We start from the raw sequence: 16,300 nt of genomic DNA, 5'->3' as shown, positions 1-16,300 counted from the left end.
ACCTGCGTCCACTCTCACACCAATCTTATATATATATATATATATATATATAGGCCGAGGTCGTTGCAATTTACAATACCTTACAGTTAGTTAAAGTTATGGACCACCATCTTGCTCTTTCTGACTGAAGGGAACTCTGTTGACAGTCTATGTAATTAACTGTTCTTCTACCGACTGAAAAGGAATACAAATTCAATGTTACCTTTGTTAAAGCAGTCCAAGATTAGTTCTAATTGGGGTCTTCGAAACCAGCTGTAATATTTTTTCAGATCTCAGCAACTCAATTAATAAAATGACAAGTGAAGTGACAATGACTTTTAACTCATGAGTTAATTTAATTAATGAAACAGTTTGATGCTTTGTTTAACAACAGTCAGCAGCAGTTTCATGTACATGTTTCATGTATATGTAACGTCTCACGGTCTTCAACCCGGTTGTCTGTCCCCATTCACTGGTCTCCTTTCGCACGGAGGTCTCAGCAATCTCCGGCGGCAATACGTTACAGACCAAGTTTGTTTGTACTCTGACCGGTGGAAACATATAAAAGTCCTTTTAATTGTATCTTTAAACAAGGCATCAGATCGATATTTCCATTTTACAACATGTTCTCAACCAATACAGCATTCTTTTGCACTTTAGAATGATAGATCACTAAAATAAATGAACTTACTTAAACATAGTATCTTTCACAATAATAATACAACAGGGCAAAATTAAACAACTTTTACCTGACCGGTAGAAACATAAAAGTGACTGGACATGAAGGTACACACAACTACAGGGGTGGGAGAGTGAACTAAAATAAAATCAATAAACAATAATATACCACTACACGATTCAAAGATCCACTTATTTACAACAACACATTTTATAAGCGTTTCTTCATTAGTGAAACACTCTAAAAACTGTTAACCTATTATTTACATCAAGTATTTTTTTTCATAATCTAACCCCTTTTCTTAGATGACAGGTTGGTACATTCCAGTCAGTGGCAAATGTAATACACATATTCCACCAGAAAGCGTCTCTAAACCCAAAGTCAGTTGGAAAGCTACTGATTTGTAGCAGAATTTAACAATATACAATATACTTAAAATACACACATTTTACCCCCGTTACATGTAAAAACCATTCATTTATTTTGTTCCTATAAACATACTTGTTAAAACTATTAAAAAACTTAAAATTGGTGATAATGTTTGTAATTCCCAAATAAAAGCAATGTCATTATTTACGTAACTTTAGAAGTTTAATGGTAAAAAGATAACCGCTTTTTAAAAACAAATTTAAAGAATTATTACAGTTATAAGTGTTTCTAATACCTGATGAGGCAGAGTCCAGGGACAGGTTAAAGACATGGTTACTTCCTGCTTCTGCTTCTTTTACCCATAAATCCCAAAATAAAGCAAAATATTATTTAAAATTATTCAAAGATACATTAATGTATGGAACTGTGCTAATTTAAAGTACCACTTGCTCTATACTTATATGTACTACATTTTTCATTGCATTCAATATTATTTGTAAAACATTAAATTTTAGCTTGAGTTACCTTTGTATCGTTATTGTATAAAGAAGGCCACTGCGATTCCATATAATAGTAAAAAGCAAGGTTTGTCGAACATTTGCTCTAAAAAACGGAAGAAGAAAAACAGTACAAACCCACAAAACAAATAGTACCGTACTGTAAATTATAACAAAATAGTGCATTGTTTAAAAATACAGCATACATAGGTTATAAAGCTGAATAATTAATAAGAAATGCAAACGTTTCAAGCCACAAAGTGACTTCCTGTACCATGAGCTTAACAGCTGTTTGCAAAAATCAGTTTGCACTAATTTTATTTATTTATTTCTTTTTGTCAAAAGAAGTAGATATTTTATTTTATTTATTTATTTTACAAATTTTGTTTCCTGTCCCAGTTAGGGAAACTATGTAATCAAGTTAAAATGCATTGGAGCATGAAATAACTGAGACACATATTTCCAAAGATAAGAATCATAGGACTGGTTTCACCAGTCATGTTTTAGCACTAGTCATGGACTACTTTACCAAAGGTAATAACACATAATCTGTGCCGCCACACTCACACAGTCATATTTTCTTTGTGTGCTCTGAGTAAGATCTAATTTACCAGCAGCAGCCTATGTATCTACCATTATCATTTAGGTCTGATGAGACAAGTGCTCCAGACTGATGTCTCCCAGCTGAAGCAATATGATCTCTACATCTATCATAAGCACCAGGAGCTGCTAGGAGAGGAGGCATGGGAATGTGGAGTGTCAGTCACACTGGAGTGGACAGACATGGAATTTGAGGCTGGAGTCTTGGAGTTTCATACATTCTGTACAGGTAAAAGCATGCTTCTGCTTATTACAACTTCTGATGGGGAGTACAGTACGTTGTGTGACACGGTACAGCCACAAATAAACCTTATATGGTTTTATACAGCACATCATTGTTTTTATTTTATTAATTATTTTGTTTCAGGTGTTTTGCTTCTGATTTTTTTCAGGGACATAGTGTAGAGGAGACTCATTTGCATTCTCTTTAGTTGCTGCCCATTTTCACTGTAACCAGTAAGTCCTTCAGTTATTAGTACAGAGAGGTACAGTCGTCTATGTCTACTAAAAGAAAGAGAGAAAGCCTCTGAGCATGTTTTGTTTTATCTTGCTGCCGAACACTGGCTACCTGTACAGCATCAGAAACGATGAGGAGCTGACCTCCGCTTACCAGTATCCAGAAAAGGCACAGCAGGCAGTGCTTAGCAGTCAGTTCCTGCATGTCATCACCAGGTATTTCATTCTCTAGAGTAATGCATCAGTGGGTTGGCAGTGCCCCATCTTCATGAACTACTGTTCAGTATTACAGTACCATAAAATGTATCTGTGTGTTTCACTGATTTCCAGATACGCCCTGTAGTGCTTTACAGTGAGGTGCAGCGCAGTAGCAGCCAGCACTGAGGATCCCTACATTGAAACAACCAAGAAGGTGCAATTCCCATAGAATTTCTAACAGTGTTGAACAGGAATTGTTATGGCTAAGCTTCATGCAAAATATTTAAAAACTCTTTCCAACAGCATTTAAACAAATAAAAGCTATGAGAAGTTGTACAGTTTTGCAACACTCAGACAGCATTTCTAACCTGATTATGTGATGAAGTGAGTTCATATGAAACTACAGCATTGCTGTAAGGACTCTCATGGTTTATAACTGACCAGGAGATTAAGTTAATACAACATACATGCTTTGCTTTAATGGATTTCTGTTTCAGGCCTGCCCTCCCTTTACAATGGATGTTTGTGCGCTCCTGATACAGCTTTTCATTGGACTGGAAGCCCTGTGCCACTTTAAAAATGACGTCATCCTGCTCATTAAAGCTGCTGTTGACAGCGGTGAAGAGAGTGGGAGGTGGCCAAAACAGACACAGTAAGTCTGTGTGTGTGCGTCTATATATATATATATATATATATATATATATATATATATATATATGGTACTATTATTACATTTGTTTTGAAGAGGTACCATTTTTAACTAGTCTAGTGTATACTTTACTGTATCATTCATGTCTGAGTTCAGGCGCTCTCCAGAGAGACTGCTGATGAGAAAGATGGTCCTCGGCTGTTAGTTGATTTTTGAGAAGCAGTCTTAGTGGCTTCTACCCAGGAAGCAGTAATCCAGGAGCTCCTGTATAAACTGTCAGCAGTGTACATTGATCAAATATCCACTGAAGAGAACTCTGGCATAAAGCTGCTAAAAATGGCAGAAGATCTGGTAAGCAGATTCATTTTGTATCAGTTTAATTGCATATAGTAACTAGTTTGAGTCCCAGTAATACTTGTGGAGTAATGTAACATTTCTAAAGATGGTTATCTTCTACAGATCAATTCTTGCTCTCACTATGGCTGGATTTTCCCATGAGTAAGTGTTATAATCCCATCTGATTTTAACATGGATCGCCATTACCAGGAAGACTTGCAAAAATTACAGGTATGTTACGAACCTTTAAGAAAAATGTTCGTAACATATATACATAAATCTGTAACTTGCATCTTAAAAACCTGTTCAATGATTTTTTGGAGCGCTGTTACACTGATTGAACTGGTCTTGTCTTGTTTCCATAAGTCTTTGCTAAGCGGCCCCTTAGTCTTTGTTAAGCAGCCCCTCTCATGAGATATCATCTGATAGATGGTATTGCAGTGGTACTGGACTATTACAAAGGTATTCACAGCTGTGTCCATGATTGCCCTTTAATTTAACATTCTGAAGTGAGCTATATATGATCTATACAGATGTTGGCTTGAAGCTTTTTTTGCACACTATTTCATTGAGAAAATGTGTTTTTTTTTTTTGTTTTGTTTTGTTTTTTTGCATATAGAAGCATTACTGGTTGTTGACATGGAGCTGACATGAATTTCATACCAAATGATGGAACAGCTGCATTTTTTCTGCCTTATCTGCTTGAATGCAGTCAAAAGAATTTGATGATGAACCGTACAAGATTCCACTGGTATTGACTCAGGATGCATTCATTCAAGTTCCTTGGCTAATACATCTAGGGAGTCTGTCCCTTCAGTTCATAGAGTGCTACTGATTGACATTGGTCCACATGAAAACTCTGGAATTAAGAACACATATTATCATTTCTTGCTGCTACTCTCAAGTTCTACAATCAATATAATATATCATAATTATATTCTATTTATTATTTGTAGCAGTTACTTGTCTCTAAAACAAATGTACATTCCATTTATGTAATCAAAAATAATATTTGGCTGTATTAATAAGTCCAGTGTTATAGAAATATGTTTTATGTTATTGGTTTCTGCTTTGACCACCTTTAGAATATGGAGAAGTTTACTTATGTAGGTAAAAACACACAAAAACCAAAACAAAAATAAACTAATCAACATCTTTGGTAATAAAAAAAAAAAAAAGAATTGCTTAAACGTTTTTTGTTTTTTTTCCAGCGTTATATTATTGCTTTCAGACCTAAACCTTGTGCACTCTTGGGTCTCAGTTATTCAAAGTGTATGAACTATTTTATCTTCTCAGATAACAGGCAGTTCAGCATAAACCCCGGAAAAAGCTGTAGTATTGAAGAAAAATACAGTTTTATTTGAAAACTGAACAAAAAAAAGTACTTTAGTAAGACATTATGGAATATGTTGTACAGTACACACATTTTATACAGACCCAAATCATGGGGAAATTCACCCAGAACACAGCTTGAATATGAGAGACTTGTTATGTAAAATCATTGCAGTACTGAGTAGAAAAAGTGATATGGCTAAAATAAACTTGTTTATTGACTTTTACTTCAAAAGTATATAAATCAATAAAACATATAGCTATAATACTTGATACACAGTTGTTGGGCTTAAATTAATTTCCAATAACAGAAGTCTAGCACCTCTCTAACTTAAAAAAAACCCCCAAAAACTCCAAAGCTCAAGTTTTATATGTAAAAACCCTAGAAAAAAACATTCAATTAAGTGGTTTTATTTTTATTTTTGTCATTGTTCCTCTAGTCTTTTCTGAATCCAAGATGTTTTTTGATAAACATCTTCACATTATGTAGAGGGCCACGGGGTTCTGCAAAGACAAAAATGTAAAAAAAAAAAAAAAAAAAAAAAATTGTAACACGGTTTTGGCAATTGCATTTACATTTTTGATAATGTGATTAAATTCTGATTGTCTTTTGAGTACTGTACTTTTATGTGTCTATATAATTGCCATGTATGCTCCAACTCCAACTCCAATCAGAGAAATATATAGCAAAACTATTTGCTGCTTTGGATGTTTTTACAGAAAATATTTATTGTAAAACAAATATTTATTGTAAAACAAATCTAATAGACAGCACAAGAAAAAATGGTAACTAATACATTTATTCTAGATAACCCATGATGTTGCATGGCTGTAACAGTAAAGGGTGCTTCCCTATTTCCTGACTCACCCTCTTTCTCCAGGACTGTGTAAGTGGTCTCCATGCCAGCGTGCATGTGGTCAGTCACATGACAGTGCAGGAGCCAGGTTCCTGGGTACTGAGTCTGCATCTCCACTGTTTGGAAAGTTGCTGGAAACAGGTCGAACACATCTGCACGATGGGTGCCACTCAGCTGGTTAGAAAGACAAACACAAACTGAAATTCAAAAAAAGTCAACAAAAGTATCACATAAGAAATAACTTGGTGCAGAGATAATTTTCAAGTATTTTCATCATTTTGACCACTGTCTTGGACTCCTCTATAACAGGTTTTCATACAATGGATTTGACATCAATAAAGCTTTGGTACTGATTTGATTTGAATTTGAAATGAACAGCATACCTTGTAATCAAAGCTGTGACCATGGAAATGAGCAGTGTGTATGTCCACTTCATTCCCCATCCCCATGAGGTACCAGTATACCTTTTCTCCAACATGCATTGTCAGACCATGTAGATTTCCAAACATCTTGCCATTAATAGCTGCAAAAAGATAACCAGCCATTTCTAGACACAGACGACACTAAGCATCAAGAGAAGTTCAGCTCGCAAAGACCTAAAAACATCTTTTCAAATTAGATTCCAGTTCAACATACCATGCATCTTGTTGCTTTCAATAAAATCGTCGTCGTCTTTTATTACTTTCTGTGGATTCAACACGTAGGTTTTGATATTTTCATCTAGGTACCAGGATTCATTCTCATCAAAGACCAGAAACAGAAGAACAAACTCTTGCAATTGTTTCTTCAAGCTCACCATTTGCAGGATGTTTTTTTTGCAAGTAACAAGAGGTCCTATCAATCCACTGTACATATCCTGGAATTACGAAAAACAAAGATCAGAAAAAGAAATGCTTGAAAATGATGTGCAGATTGACTTTGACTGCTGGGTACAATCCCTTGTCTACATCGATGAATACCAGATTGTAGTCAGCCAATTACAAATTGTTCATGATCAGACTTAAAGCTTCATTTCCATAAAAACAACTGCACAACACAGTGTCTCTCTACCTTGACAACGTCCACAGTGGAGAAGTAAGCCCAAACAGTGCACTCTGAGTCTCCTTGGCTAGGACCTGATCTATTAGGAATGCTCCAAGTGTAGGTGTGCGTTTCACCTGAGAGAAGAGAGACATGCTTAGGGCAATGAAGTTACAGTATATTCAACTATTGGTTCAGTAATTGTTTGGTAGTCCACATCTGCTTTTTGATGTTCCTACAACCTCTGTAGAGTTAAATATATATATATTATATATATATATATATATATATATATATATATATATATATATATATATATATAGAGAGAGAGAGAGAGAGAGAGAGAGAGAGAGAGAGAGAGAGAGAGAGAAAGCAAATTCAAAAATCAAACGTAAAAGTTCAACTGTAAATTTGCATGATCATTTTGCAGCCTATCATGTTTTTTTTTATTTTTTACACATTTGTACATTTATGATTTGCCATGCTTGCTCTATCTGTGTTTTATGTAATGTTACTATGTTTTTATTAAAGTGTACAACACTTTGCGGTGTTTCTACCATGACATATGGCAGGAAACTGAATTTTGGTGCTCATGTAAGGTCTAATCTTTAGCCATGCCAACGTGCTTCTTAATTCACATTGTGTAATGGTTTTGTTATGCTGACAACTACAAATTATTCTTAGATACACAATTCCAAAGATGTAACCGAACCTGCAGTAACCTTACCTGGTTCAGTGTTGTGAATGTTTGGACTATCTGTCTTTACTCCATGAGCATGTATAGAATAAGGTCTGCTAGCTGTGTTCTTAAATACAATTTTGACTTTGTCTCCAACATTGGCATGAATGATTGGTCCTGTGGAAAGAAGACAGATTTATTACAATGCCTAAGTTCAAAGAAAAGGCAATAGGGGCAATAAGAAAAAGAGAGCGGGGGGGAGAGTAAAAACTGCTCCAGTCTATTTTATTTCATACCTAGGATGCCTAGGTGCTCCCCATCCTCTCCTCTCTCCTTGGGTGTAGTAAATGTCGCATCGCTATATTCACGGTACACAACTTTTTTATACTTGGAGCCAATGAATGTATCTTCTTTGGATATAAAGGCATTTCCAGGGCTTCAAAATAAAACAAATATTAGAAAGAAAATAAACAGACAGTGAAGGAAACCTATCCAACCCATAACTATCAAAGAGGTGTTGAACTTGGTCCTTAAAGCTAACTGTCAAGTAATTAAAGAACATATGTTGTATGGGAAGTAGCCATCTTTCTATACCTTTCCTCATTGAACTGGTGCATCTCATCCTCCCAGGTCCTGTTCGGTGAATAATCCCAGTCCATTTCAACAGCTGCAATGTAGAACTTCTTTTCATGTAAAGTTAAGAGGTCCAGATTAGCATTCCACCAGTGACACTTTTCCACGGTATAGCGCTGCTTCATTCCACCGGTGAAGTGGTCTGTCGTCCTGCACACCACCTGATGCTCTCCTGCAACACAAACACAAAGAAAACTTCCTGATCGAGTGACCGAGTTTAAACCTTGAGCTTGTAAGCAATTTATCGAAATCTGCAAGCAAATGTCTAATTTTAGTACATTTCTGTTGTTTGTAGCTACATGTTAATGTTATATGCTTTGTTATATTAACGTCTGATTAATTTTACTGCAATAAAAACTAAAACTATTCTAAAAGCACCAGCCTTTTATTAAACCACCATGCAATTGCCAAGCACAAGCTTTCAATCCTGAATAGATCTCATCTGGTGAAAATTAATTTCAAATAGATATAGCATTGACGTCTTGCATTTTTAACTTATTTGTTGGTCCTAAAAAAAAAAAATCTGGACATCAGCTTTATACTTTTTAATCTCTGTGCCAACATCACTAAAACATCAATTGTTTTTTCAATTTTATGTAAGTTGTAATTCAGGGCTACAGCCTTTAGCTGGGGTTAGTGTTAAAACGATCAAAATGTGTTACAAAATACATTGAAGTGTCCCTTTAAATTTAATAGAGGAAATGAACCCCTTTTGAAAGTAATGTCAATGTACAAAGCTCACACAACCTTCTATATATTAACACAGGTAGTGCAGGGTGACATAAAGGAAAATGCACATTACCTATGGAGTCTGGTTCCATGATAAGCGTTTGAGATATATGTGGAAACAGGTTGATCGCATCTCTTCTGGTCCCCTTAGTTATGAAAGTATTCCCACTGAAGAATATGCCATGTATGTCAACTTCAGATCCTATTCCATTAAGATGCCAGGAAACCTTATCTCTTAAGCACATGTTCAGTCCAGGCAGGGAACCATACATGTACCCATTGATCGCTGTATTAGAAAAGTAGATATTATGCAATAGTTTTCAGCTGGATAATGATGGGCTGATTACCTCTACCATACCACTGGAAATAACCCTTACCCGCCCAGTAAAGAATAGCTTAAAATGTGGTTCTGACCTCAAACATCAATGCAATACTCACACGGTAAATTCTGAGGTAAAACTTCTAAGAAATATTTCGACAAAGGCCTTTGATGCTCATAAATGAATTAGATAAAACATTTTTTTCTACTTGACTGTCTTTTTGTTTTACAAAGAAGTTCACTTCCAGACTACTGTTCAACCTCTGACACTTACAATGCATTTTGTTTGACTCCTGAAAGTCTTCATCATCTACGTTCACCTCATTAGGCTTCCCTGCAAACATCTTAATGTTGTCCTCCAAATACCAGCTCAGGTTCTCATCAAATACAGTGGCGAGCAGATGGAATTCCTTGTTTACATTTTTCTGTGGAACAAAGGGCTTTGTTACAGTGAATGAAAGATCTAAGCCAAGCCCTCATTGGACATTAGAGGAAAAAAAAAAAAATCTCCACACAATGAAGGCATTGAAAAAGATTTCTACCGGAAACATTTGTCATTGGATTTGAGTTTCTTTTGGGATTTCTAAATTCAGCCCTGTTGAGTGTGTAATAGTCATGGATGAGCCACATTACTCCACGGAAGACTTCTGACAAGGTCCTGTAGAGCTATTAAAAGCATTAGAGATATTTTACTGGTAGCATAAGCTAATGCTTTGCTAATACCACATTGTAGCTGTCAAAGGCAAAGACATTTCTGTCTTTTCAGAGTAAAAAAAAGTATAAAAATACACAACGCTGTACCTGTTTACCAGACTTGAGACTACCTCTTCTGCAGACCAACAGGGGTCCCACTAAACCCGAGCTGGTGTCTTTTACAGAATCCACTGCGGAGTAGTACAGCCAGTTTAAGCAATCTGGATCATCAGAGACTGGCCCTCCATCCTCTGGGACTGTCCATTCATAGGTAAAATTAGAGGCAGGGAGTACATGGGAGGCAGAGGATGGAGTTACATGACCTGTTGGTAAATATTGCAGTGTACAAAATGTTACTGAGATAAAACACACACAAGCACAAGATATTTAAATACATTACATACTGTAACAACAAAGTGAATCTTTTCACACAGTTTATTTGTCACATTCCTTAATGGCTATTACCCGATATCAGGAGTATTTGTTTTTAAACTATTGTACCTCCCGGAATGGAGTTGTAGAAAGCTCCTTCGTTATATTTATTGAATTCTACACCATGAGGCTGAATGCTGAAAGGATGGGTCGCCTTGTTAAAGAATGTAACATGGATGGTATCTCCAACTTCAGCTTTTATCACTGGCCCTGTAAACAAAAAACAAAACAGGAAAAGGTGAGATAATTGTCTCTCTCTTCCCAGCATGATAGCAGTGAAGCAGAGCAATGCAATGTATGCCAGCTTATTACCTAGCAGTCCAAGGTGTTGCTCCTCCTTGGTCCTCTGCTTGCGTGTTGTAAAAGTAGCGTCTGTGTACTCAGTGTAAACAGCCTTCTTGTATTTCCCTCCAATTCTATGCGGACCCTTTTCGAAAAACGGCCGTGAATCACTGGAAAGATAGTGAAGTTGGATAAAAGGGCAAGAGATGTAAAAGCGATATGAAATATTTGTTAGCTGAGAACAAACACTTCAGTGTGACACCGTCGCCAGCTACAGGTGCCACTCATGTGCATCTTTGAATGGCAGTGATATTGTTTTACCTGTCAGTGGTTAACGGAACTCCTGAGAAGTGATTGATCCCTGATGAACCATAATCCCAAATCACTTCTTCAGCAGCGATATAGTATTGTCTTTGTGTTCCATGAGGTCTAGCTCTGTGCACCTGGGGGAAACACATTTTCACTTCAAAGAAAGCTTGCATGCCAGCTGAAACAAAGCATAGGAGTCACAAGATGTGGGTTTAAAACAGTTTTATACAAACTGAAAACATCTGTGTTGAGGTAAAAGTCATTTTTTTCTCTTGTATTATTATTACCGGTATTGTTATAAATATACACTTTTAAAAGATCTTCACAATTATTTACCGCAGCCTAAGATTCACATTAAATATATATTTCACAGTAATTAAACATCCACATTATTGAAGTCTGAATGAGCTAGTATGCTAATTTCTCCTATACCATTTCGGATGACAATTTCATAATTTCAGTGTTATTGAACCCACCACCCCCATTTCTAGTTTATGTCGGGTTCATACCTTGAACATGGTCATTGATTTGGCAGCTGAGCAGCCATTTCCCAAGGTTGTGTGGCACCATCTCGACATTGACAAATGTAGCAGGAAACAGGCTGATGGTGTCAACATGATGGGTCCTGTCAGTTAGCATTTGCCCACTAAAGTAGACCGAGTGGATATCGACTTCATTCCCCATTCCTAAGAGGTGCCAGTGTATTTTGCTTCCAGCGCACATTAGCAGACCAGGCAGGTTTCCGTAAACAAAACCATTTATTGCTGTAATACAAGATGTGTGTGTTTAAAAACAACAACTAGAACAAAAATATATATTTTTAAATGGAAAAGGTTTGTGTAGAGAGGTGGGATAAAATGGCACTTTAGGCCTTTCTTGGGTTAATGCAGCGTGATTATTAATGTTCTTTAGTTTATAAAGGCAATGGAGGGCTTGAGTCACCAGCAGTGTCCCTTCACACCTGTGCAGTTCTGAGTGAATTTCTAAGCCTGAGCCACCAACAGCACCCCCTGCTGCACCTGGTGTGTATTGTCAGGCCTGCTCCTGCATAGCTGATTGGTTTATCTATTCATTCAGGACTACACTGCACAACCTATTTGTTTATTTACTGCATTGTGTTTTTTTTTTTTTTGTTGCTCACAGTGCATTTTGTTGCTCTCTTGGAAGTCTTCATTGTCCTTATCGATTGTGTCAGGGTGCGCTGAGCAATATGTTTTAATGTTTTCATCCAGGTACCAGCTCAGGTTTTCATCAGCAACAGTAAACAGCAAGGTATATATGTAGTCTGCCTTGCTGTCACCATAGATATCCAGTGAACCTGAAACCAAAGATGTGATATATTCAATCAACCTGACAGCAGAAATGTAATGTATTCAATGAACTTGACAGCAGAAATGGGTTTTGCACGCATCTGTGTATAGGATATTACTAACTGGAATCTTTGCTGTTTCTTTTTGATCAAAAACATGTATCTAATTTGTACCCATTTTAATATACAGTATTGATTACCTTTTTTACAGGTGATCAGAGGTCCAATGAGCCCAGAGGCTACATCCTTGGGACCATCCACGTGAGAATGATACACCCGAGTCAGGCAGTTTGTGTCATCCTTAGCTGGAGCGTGGTGTGTGGACACCTCCCACACATAGGTGTAGTTCTGCCCTGGATAAACATGGTCATCATTCTTCTGGTCCTTTGAGGTGTTGTCCGGGTAAAATGCACCTTGAGGATCAAGAAATGACGACATAGCTTCAGAAGAATATTCAGGCTATTGTTTCCTCACTTAAACAGATGGTTTCATCAGGCAGCCACATTAATGAAGACTTTAGTCCTTGGTTATTCTGTGAGCTCTTTAACTAAATCGTGTGATGCTGTCTTGCCTGCGACACGAGGCCAGTATCACTGTGTTTGGTATTTTAAGTGATAGTGTGTTGGCAGCACCACCTATTGGATACTCTGATATTTCTTTAGAGTTTGAGGACAGGAAGTTAAGTAGTTTAAATGCACGTCCACTTACAGAATGCGATACGTCTGTCCACGCTGGTAAACTTAAATACAACTTGTTGCATTTATCTCTTTGCATGTCTGTTTATTTGTACTTCTTAAAGGAATTATACAACAATGTGCTGTTGCTGGGCTGGGTATATTTTACCTTCATGTTCTTTGGTGTATTTCACTCCGTGAGCATGGACACTGTAAGGCCTGGAAGCAAAGTTTTTCAAATGAATAATAATTGTGTCCCCTTCTTCTGCTGCTATCAATGGTCCTAAATATCCCATCCAGTTTGGCTTGATCACTTCCTCTATGTAGCTGCTGTTGGTATACTGCTTGTAAGTGGCCTTCTTGTAAACACTTCCAATACGGTCTGCCCCTCGTTGCAGAAAGATAGCAGCATGCCTTTAAAGAATAGGAAGCAAATAGAATTGAATTTGAATCAGGGGTGTCTAGTCACGGTCCTCGAGAATCATTCCACTCAAGGTTTAACAGGTAAAATTATATAGTTATGTACTTCAGGTTCTGGATGGAGGTTTAATTGATTCAATTACACAATTTAGAACAGGATTGGAACAAAGACTAGGATCCAGGTCCGAAACCTGTTTGGACATTTACCCCATGATCGTGTCGAGTTCGGTGTTCCTGTAGGACACTTGTCCTTCCGAAGGTATCACTTATAAAAAACACTTTGACTGCCTCCATAGGTGAATACCGATTGCACATGTAAAAAAAAAAAAAAAAAATATATATATATATATATATATATATAATATTATATATATATATATATATATATATATATATATATATATATATATATATATACAGATATATATATATTTTGTGCTGGTATGTATTTTGTGCATTTGTAAATAAAGCTGTATAGATTGGAATTTAAGTTTGGCGGGGATGGGGTTAAAATCCCATACAATTGATTGCCAGGTCCCTTTATTCAGGGGCTCCTGTTAGGATCATAGGCCAGAGAAGCAGGTAGGGCACGGGCAATGATGAAGCGCTGATATAGCAAAGCTTGGGGGCTTCATGTCTGTGATTATTGATTGTTTGTTTAAATCTTTTGTTTGTTTTGTTGTAACTATATCAGCAATCTCCTCTCCCCAGCCTCTACTATTCCTGCTGCTAGCCTTGACCAACCGGCTGTCCTGTCACACTGCTGAGCAGACATTTTCAGTTTGCTCTCTTTTCTGTTTTTGTACCAGTTAATCAACCTTGTCATACGTACATAAGAGCCACTTTGTAAAAAAAAGAAAAAAAGATTGCATCACTGTGTATTTCATCATTTCCAGTGCCAAATATTTGCACCTGGTTAGGTGTGTGGAAACACAAAACACTTTTATTTCACTGTAACAAAACGTATTTGGAGCTTGCTGTACACTGTTTCACTTATAAGCGCCTTTTGTTTTGTTAGATTTTTTTTTAATATGAAAAATGTCCAGTTGAAGGATAGACAATACTGCTTTCTTATGAGCTTGTTCTATTGCTAAGTCACATGTATAATGCCACCTCACTGTAGTGAAATAACACCTGTAATGAGAGTAATCCTCATTAACCTGTTTACACTTATAACAATACACCTCATATTTGTCATTAGTTATAAAAAAAATAAAAAAATAGAAAATCAGTGGCATTGCAAAATTTTCAAGACGTGAAATCAGAATACAATTGCTGATTTTTAGTTTAAAACGTATAAAATGCTTGTATTTTCTGGCTGCAATTTTTTTTTTAAACTGTGTTCTTTCTATCTAGTTGCAAACTCCCACACAGCTGAACAAAAGCTTCAAACAGGTTCAGTCTTATCAAAGTAAAAAAAAAAAAAATACTTACTCATCTTCACTTAATGACTTGTTCAAAATTAAATTCATCTTTTTCGGTGCGTAATCCCATTCTATCTCTTCAATTCCTATATAATATTCTCTGTTTGCTGCCCACACGGTAGCAGCAGCAAAATAAAATGACAATAAAAGGATATTTAAGTTTTTCATTTTTATTCTGGATTAAGAATACTGCATAACTAAGAGCAACGGTTTCTCATCTCAAAGTAACTTATTTGGTTTTTATAGGTCAGTCACACAGTGGGTTCTTTATTTGCTTTAACCAAAAGCAGGACATGGATTTCACAATGACCTGGCCAGTGTTATCAAGGTAAATAGGAGAATCTTCTATTCCAGTAAATTAGTATTTTCCAGTATAGCAGATCTGATTACTTGACTTATCTAACATTGCGCTGCTTGTGTAAAAATGTGGACCATCAGCCCCCATCATTGTGATGATGTGCTTGTCGATGGAGGTGTGATGTTCAAGAACCACTCAAGGTTTTGTTTCCAAAATGTGTGTGACATTGTGATGGCTGGGCTCTTCATCCTACTCATGTAAAAAGGAGAAATAATCATAATACACCAGTGAGGCCAGGCCTGGTTGAAAAAGATTCTTTAACCTGTTGCACCTTTTACAGCTTTTCCACTGAAAGAAAAGATTTGAAAATCAGACCAAAACAAGATATTATTTTCCAGGCTCAAATATCAAGTCACTGTATTATATGTTATTTTATCAAAGTAGCCAAAAGAGTAAATAGCAAGTGAATTGTACACACGCTGTACAGAGGCTGCTACAGTTACCACAAACAAACAAAGGCTTTCAAAGCTTTATCTATTCCTATCTGCTAGAATAAACCAGCTAATCTATAGTTTAGACCAAATGAATACACCGTGTAACACATATTTTATTTTTTTTGTTCCTGGGTAGTAAGTGTTATTTCCTAATTGCTTATGCCTCAAAAGTATAGAAAATGGCTATTATTCCCCACAAACTTTGCTTTTGTGACCAGGACTGTGATATTTCAAAATATCACTATTTCCGATGGGAAAAAGGGCAAATGTGTGTCTTTTCGTTCACATAAAGTCAGAAAAAAACAACATATGAATCCAAACTAACATGTATTTATACTAAAGTAATACAAAAATGACTACAAAAGATTTAGAAGTGAGTAGTTTTTCGAGATTTACGATTATACTGTAAATACAGTATAATCGTAAATCTCGAAAAGCTACTCACTTTTAAAAGTATAGCTAACAGTAAGTAATGATTACAGTACAGGGTAATTTACCCATAATATAATAGTACATATCATACTATGTACATTTCTATAAATAATATTACTTTGCAGCATTGGACCGTAGTTTAATGTACTAAACAATTTAAATATGGCCTCCAGTTTAATCGTTAAAATGCAACATGACCTC

The 16,300-nt window shown here is 36.3% G+C and overlaps 1 protein-coding gene across 1 annotated transcript; it reads right to left on the bottom strand.

Annotated features, from left to right (window-relative positions):
• Positions 1–5,101: 5,101 nt before the first annotated feature.
• LOC121323381 (ceruloplasmin-like) lies at positions 5,102–15,108 on the bottom strand. Its single transcript, XM_041264416.1, has 19 exons — positions 14,886–15,108; positions 13,201–13,445; positions 12,558–12,770; positions 12,190–12,366; positions 11,558–11,812; positions 11,061–11,226; positions 10,770–10,909; positions 10,527–10,667; positions 10,134–10,348; positions 9,607–9,757; positions 9,087–9,299; positions 8,246–8,456; positions 7,948–8,087; positions 7,700–7,828; positions 7,003–7,109; positions 6,589–6,808; positions 6,336–6,475; positions 5,964–6,126; positions 5,102–5,599 (listed from the first exon to the last, which is right to left on the bottom strand). The coding sequence occupies exons 1-19, from the start codon at positions 15,041–15,043 to the stop codon at positions 5,532–5,534; spliced, it is 3,252 nt and encodes a 1,083-aa protein (XP_041120350.1). The 5' UTR covers positions 15,044–15,108; the 3' UTR covers positions 5,102–5,531.
• Between the last annotated feature and the right edge of the window lie 1,192 nt (positions 15,109–16,300).

The sequence above is a fragment of the Polyodon spathula genome, chromosome 11, assembly GCF_017654505.1.
Source record: "Polyodon spathula isolate WHYD16114869_AA chromosome 11, ASM1765450v1, whole genome shotgun sequence".
NCBI lineage: Eukaryota > Metazoa > Chordata > Actinopteri > Acipenseriformes > Polyodontidae > Polyodon > Polyodon spathula.
This window is presented reverse-complemented; position numbering and strand designations above follow the sequence as displayed.